Source organism: Ursus maritimus, unplaced genomic scaffold, assembly GCF_017311325.1.
Source record: "Ursus maritimus isolate PB19 unplaced genomic scaffold, ASM1731132v1 scaffold_26, whole genome shotgun sequence".
Classification (NCBI taxonomy): Eukaryota; Metazoa; Chordata; class Mammalia; order Carnivora; family Ursidae; genus Ursus; species Ursus maritimus.
In genome coordinates this window covers 10,416,067-10,422,619 of record NW_024425119.1, presented here as the reverse complement: position 1 = coordinate 10,422,619, position 6,553 = coordinate 10,416,067, and the positions used below count along the sequence as shown (strand labels likewise).

Genomic DNA, 6,553 nt, shown 5'->3' with positions numbered 1-6,553 from the left:
GTGGTCTTGGCAAACTTATCAAAAACGATTAGAAGGAATATACATCCGTTTGGGTCTGGATGTATCTTTATTTTATTGTTTCCATTGGGATTTATGGCTTGGGGCTTCCTACTGCTATATCTTGCTGATGTCACTTCTTCTCCACAGTCTGAAATAGTGTCCAGAGGAGATATGGATTCTGTGGTAGATAACATGGTCTAACACTGCTGGAGGTGGAAGATACATCACCCATTCCCTGAATTTCATACTGACTTAAGCCACCTCTTAATCCACCCTGTTCCCTCAAGATTATTTCTTTGTGTTCTTAAGTGATCTTCAGTCATCTCAGTATGATGTCCTGAGATGTGTATTTATTTTTTTAACTTTTTTAAAAGATTTTATTTATTTACTTATTTATTTTTGCAAGGGGAGAGACAGAGAGCACGTGCTAACATGAGCAGGGGAGGGGGAGAGGGAGAAGCAGACTCCCTGCTGAGAGGGAGCCTGATGCAAGACTGGACCCCAGGACCCTGGGATCATGACCTGAGCCAAAGGTAGATGCTTAACCTACTGAGCCACCCAGGCACCAGATGTGTGGGTTTCTATGTCCACATCTCTTAGTTTGCTAAACTTCTGGGGTCTATAAATATTTGGAAATGATGTTTAGAAGTTGTTCATACATTGTGACTCAAGGTTGATTTTCTGAGTTTTTTTCTGCCTCTCTTCTCCTTCTTAGATTGTATTTAGAACTATACTAGTTTTCCTGATACTATTTTGAAGGTTTCTGAACTCTGTTAATTTTTCTCTCTCATACTATTTGGTGAAAAAATACTCTTACTCCTTTTTCAATTTCATCAATTTTTTGCTCTGCATCTCAAATTTTCTGTAGAGCCAATTTATTAAAATTTTAATTTCAGGTATGTATAAAGCAAGAATTGTCTGTTCATATAGTTTTATTTCTCTATTGATAAATCCTACTTGCTATATTGCTGCCATCATATTTTCATTTAATTATTTGAACTAAGTTTTATTTAATTATATATATATACACACATATTTATTACTTTAAAGTACTTCTTTCTAATAACATAACATCTTATCCTAGTAAAAGTTTCTATTGACCTTTTTTTTTTTTTTCCTTTAATGTGGAAGATATTTTCCAGTTTCTTTTCATGTTTTTTTTAATTTTCTAGGTAGACATTCTTGACAATATAGTTCAATAAACATGGATTCTCTTTCATTTTTCATAGATTTATTATGTTTTGTAAGTTGCATAAACTTTACTGCAGAATCTTCTCATCTGAAGTTGGCCTTCTGATATTTTTGTTCAGTTTTTCCAAATTCTTAATTGTTTAATTTTTTTTCTTTTTTAGCCTATCTTCCTGGGTATGATCCTTGTGATTTTGAAGGTTAAATGTCAATCACTAATTCTTTTAAAAGTCTGTGTTTGAACACTGCAAGTCAGTTGGGCTTTCACCCTCTGCTGTGTGGGGTGTGTGTGTGTGTGTGTGTGTGTGTGTGTGTGAGGGGAGTCCTCATAAATATATTAGCAGTTCTCAAGTCTCTTTCAGCCTTTACTTTCTAGTGGGTTCACCTTGGTCTCCTGTCCCTATGCACATATTTTTTCCCCCTCTGCCAAGAGTGTGTAGAGAGTTCATGACAACTCTTCTGTTGTATTTTCCCTTACAGTAACCTCCCATTGTATTTATGGGAGTCAGAGCCCTTGACACAAAGACCACAAGCTCTGACTAATAAAAGCCTGAGTTTTCCTCATCATGACCGAGCAAAATTAGCACTTTGAGCTGGAAAATCAATGGACTATTTTGCCCCCTTCCCAACTTCTAATCAAATATACCCTGTGGACCAGCACCATTGCTATTTGCAGCTTTTCCAAATGTAAAATTTACAATTCTTCTTGATCCCTGAGCTAGGGTGACAGGGGGAGAGGCATAGGAACTGTCCTACACAAGAAAATTACAAGGTGCTTCTTCTTACTTGAATCTCGAGGATTTTTTCCAATGTAAATATTTCACAAAGTACTTTTAACCTTTTGTCACTTATCAGAAACCCCAAATTGTTATCTTTGTCAGTTTCTCCTCCTTCCTAGTCCTAGTAAGATACTTTTGCAGTGTGTCCAGTGTGATACAAAATATATAGATATAGACAGATACTATAAAGTCAGAAAGAATTAACTTTATTGTTACTACAAAATTCAAATGAGTATAAGAGCTTCTCTTTGACTTCTAATAAAATCTGCTTTCTCATAGTATTTGTTGAACTTCTTCATTTGTTCTTCATGGGTTAAAATCTCTAAGAGTAATACTTCATCTGTGTGGCCAAAAGGCTCAACTTTCTTCTCCAAAACGTAAGTTTCTTGAGAATGTTTATATTTTATGACTTAAAAGAATTAATCTTACAAGGAAAAACATTAAAATGTGAACAATTAGATGAACACAAATGTTGCAGTGTTTTCATAGAACAATGACAAGAGAAATATTTAGATGTTGATATATCACTATTAGTCGAAATAAATTATTTATCCATCAAAATATTATGGTATGTATTACTAAATTAATGAGATGTAATTTCTGTATTTCAGATCATCAGTATTTTCAGAGAGTAACAAGAATTGTCCATTTTTCATCGTCGATTCAAACATAATTTCTTATGAATCCTGCTTAGAATTAAAACCATATGTTTGTAAGCACTAGGCATTCGTTACGTAATTTTGGTATAATGATCTGCCACCATCTAAAGAAATGTCATTTCTTCTGAAGCCATACAATTGCTTTCTCAGAATATTTTTGAGATGTTATTTTTAGAGCAATTTTCACAACAAAATTAAGAGAAAGGTATAGAGATTTCCTCAATTGCCCTTGTCCGCACACGTGATGACCTCTCCTGTCATCAGCAGCACTCACTAGCATGGGTCATTTGTTACGAGGATGACCCTGCAACGATGCTTCATAATCTCCCAAAGTCCAAAGCGTACCTGAGCCTCCACCCTTCGTGTTGGTGTCATACTAATCTAAAGCATAAATACTCAGGTACATATAGCATTTCTCAAGCTTTTGTCATTTATTAAAATGAATTCTGCTTAAATTACAAATCATAATATCAAACACTGTTTTTGTAAGTTCCTCAACAAGGTGAAAATTTCTACTGAGAATTCCCAATGAATTGATTTGTCCTAGCGCTTAAAGGGGCTACAAATGAGGGTTGAACAATTGAGGGTGGCAAGGTTATGAGTCAGAATTGAGTCAGGACACAGAAACCAAGGGAAGTTTGAGATGAAAACAAATTATCGTCTATTTGTAAGGGAAAGCCTACTAAGAGGAATGGTGCTAAGATAAAGAAAATCATCAGAATACGTTAGAATTAAAGGAGAGTACCCAAAGAAGGGGTCACTAGGAAGCCAGGTCTATGCTCTGAAGATGGGACTTAGATGTCATTGAAGACGATGTGGGTACACCCGGCTTCATAGCAGACATGGTCACGGGATTGGCCTGGGACAGAGCAGCTCCACAGTTCACAGGCTGATGTTGGTGAGCATGGATCTCAAGCTGTGACTGGTAAGCAGGAAGATGCCCTGCCAGGTTGTTAGGAGGCACAGAGCAGAGGGCAGGAAGCTCTGACTGGTTCTGGCTACAAAAGTTTGCTGGAGGCTGAATACACAGGACTTCCTGCGTGCATGGGGGCCAAACACCCCGAAAACACCATGAAACTAGGAAGAAGAGCTGTTTCTGTTGCAATGTTTCTCCATTGCCTTCTACTGACATAACTCAACCTCGTGTGAGCTGAGAAGCCAGAGAATTTTATAGACTCTAGCCCCAATGTCTGAAAACGGAGCACTGAGGGATGGAGCCAAGAGTATGAAATGGTTAACAGGCACTCAGGGTTATCATGCAACAACCACAGGGTTGCTCTATAAAGCTGTTCACATCTGTCCCACCTCCTCAGAGAATGGAATGAACAGGTATATTCCGGGTCACTTTTAGTACAGCACTATCAAAATTAGGTTCATTATTTGGTAGAGATAGGTTTTTTCATTGAGTAACAGCCAGTGTCCTTTGATACTCTTTCTTGTGTGTTGTTTTCCTCACCTGGATTCCAGATATGTTGGAAGAGTTCTTGTTTTATTAAATTCTCCACATCACCACCTCTGTCACTCTTTACTACTATGCTAACAAATACTTTGAAGTGAAAAATAAACGTTAAATAGGGAAGAAAACAAGAATTAAAAGTATAAAGATATTTGTGTGTGTCAAGCAGCTAGTGATTGCCAGAATTTAGGACACACATTCCTATTTTAATCATGATTCAGAGATATTCCCACCCTAATTCAAATACATCAGGGAGAGAGGTTAAACTCGATAGTTATTTGTAAAATAAATTCATATTTTATATACATTTATCTCTTTGAAGATATATTCTTCAAATTCTCTGTATTTATTCCTTATCATTATATAGACAAATTATGTGAGTATTCTAAATTAACTTCATATAATGTGTAAATGGCATTTCTAATTGCTGCAGTTGTGTTACAAACAATCCAGGATTGCATTGACGTTTAAAAATAAGCATTCTGGGGGCGCCTGGGTGGCACAGTGGTTGGGTGTCTGCCTTAGGCTCAGGGCATGATCCCAGCGTTATGGGATTGAGCCCCACATCAGGCTCCTCCGCTATGAGCCTGCTTCTTCCTCTCCCACTCCCCCTGCTTGTGTTCCCTCTCTCGCTGGCTGTCTCTATCTCTGTCAAAAAAAATAAATAAAATCGTTAAAAAAAATAATAAGTATTTATTTCTCATTCACCAGTTTGCAGTTTAGCTGTGTTTTAATAGATCAGGGCTGGGCTGTAGGAATTGGGCTCCAGACCACAGATTCAGCTTAGATCTTTTTTCCATATTTTATTCTTAGGAGAGTGGGCTACCCTGATATTCACTAGATCTCAGTCATTTTGACTTAAGAACTTGATGCTTCTGTGCCATCTCCTGTGACATGATGATGAAAATTGTAGCCACCCCATAGGGCTGATCTGAGGATCAATAATATAATGCCTGAAGATCCTGACCACGGGACGTTCTGGCTATCTGTGATCTCTTCATATTTTACTTTATCAAGTATTCAGTAAAGGCTGTTTTCCAAGAAAACCCAGGCTCTGTAACTGTTGGGGTTAATGTAGAGCATGAAATCAGCCATAATAACCTGGCTTGCTAAAATGTAACAGAAAGGCTGCTGAGGACATGGAAGGTTTCTGAGAAGGGCATAGGCCTTTGGAATGCTGAGGCCTACGTGACCACTCTGCCCTTAGAATGCCGCGGGGAGTTGCCTTCCCGAAACTTTGTAGCAAACGGTCGCCTTGTGATCTAAGAGATGCAGGCATTGTCCCGCAGGCTTTGTTTAGCAGGATTTGCAGAACACGCCCAGATTCGCATATCGTATCTTCCCGTAAACACATCCCCCAGTTTTCAGTAAGACCCCGTCATGTGCTTGAGGAACAGTGATAAGGATTTGTGATTATCTTGAAAGACCAATAAAAACGGGAGAAAAGAAGCACAAAGGGTCTTCATTTCTGAGCGTTGACCCCCTTGTCCTTCTTTTGTCTTTCACTGCAGAGTCTGGAGTAATCTTTCGTCCGTCACTACAGGGATTGCTGGCCATTCCTGGCAAGTGGTGACCCCGATATGATCATCTTGCAATGGATACCGTACAGACACCCTGAAAACGAGAAGTCTGCACGAAGCTGGCATTGGCTCAAGGCCGAGTTCGGGGAAGTTTCAGGCAAGGGTATTTTTATCGAATTAAAAGTTCTCTAAGAATTCCAGATATGGGGGGCGCCTGAGTGGCGCAGTCAAGCGTCTGCCTTCGGCTCAGGGCGTGATCCCAGCATTCTGGGATCGAGCCCCACATCAGGCTCCTCCGTTGGGAGCCTGCTTTTTCCTCTCCCACTCCCCCTGCTTGTGTTCCCTCTCTTGCTGGCTGTCTATGTCAAATAAATAAATAAAATCTTTAAAAAAAAAAAGAATTCCAGCTATGGGGCAAATCCTCTCTCTCTCGAACAGAGACAATATATTAAGGTTTTAAAGCAACTCTTAAAAGCTAACATTGCTACTATAAATGAGAAATAGCTCCTTAAGGTGAGTGGGGCCTCTATAATAGAGGGCCGACTTCAGGGTTTGTTAGAGGTTGTCACTGAACAGAACCCATGGTTTCCTCACCAAGGAACTTCAGAAGTATGGGAGAGTATTGGAAAGAACTTGAAACGTTGCCAAAACAAGGTAAATCGAGATTTACTAAAGGTCAAATAAGCTCATGTTATCTCTCTTGAAATTTGTTAGCAAAAAGATGATTCATAAATTTGTGTAACAATTCACACTTGGTTACTACTTAGCCTTCATTGGAGACTAAGATTTCTAAGAGTGCAAAATTCAGCAACTCTGTATGTAGAAAAGTAGGACATATATAAGAAAGATACAAGGAATGGGAATTTCATTCTTGTTAAAGGTTAAAGAAGGTAATTTGTCCCAAATAAGATGGTTATTTGGAGAAAAATGGCTTGGGACAAAATCTGAATG

At 38.6% G+C, this 6,553-nt stretch overlaps 1 protein-coding gene across 2 annotated transcripts in view; it reads left to right on the top strand.

Moving 5' to 3' along the window:
- The window catches only part of LOC103669128 (NKG2-A/NKG2-B type II integral membrane protein), a 20,979-nt gene extending 15,054 nt beyond the window's left edge, over positions 1-5,925 (top strand). Inside the window, exons 5-6 of one of the 2 annotated variants that reach the window (XM_008697442.2) lie at positions 2,247-2,344; positions 5,594-5,925. In XM_008697442.2, coding sequence (XP_008695664.1) covers positions 2,247-2,344; positions 5,594-5,666 — 171 coding nt within the window. In that variant the 3' untranslated portion in view covers positions 5,667-5,925. The remainder of the gene's footprint in view (positions 1-2,246; positions 2,345-5,593) is intronic. The other variant, XM_008697443.2, reaches the window with a different exon arrangement.
- Positions 5,926-6,553: the final 628 nt, after the last annotated feature.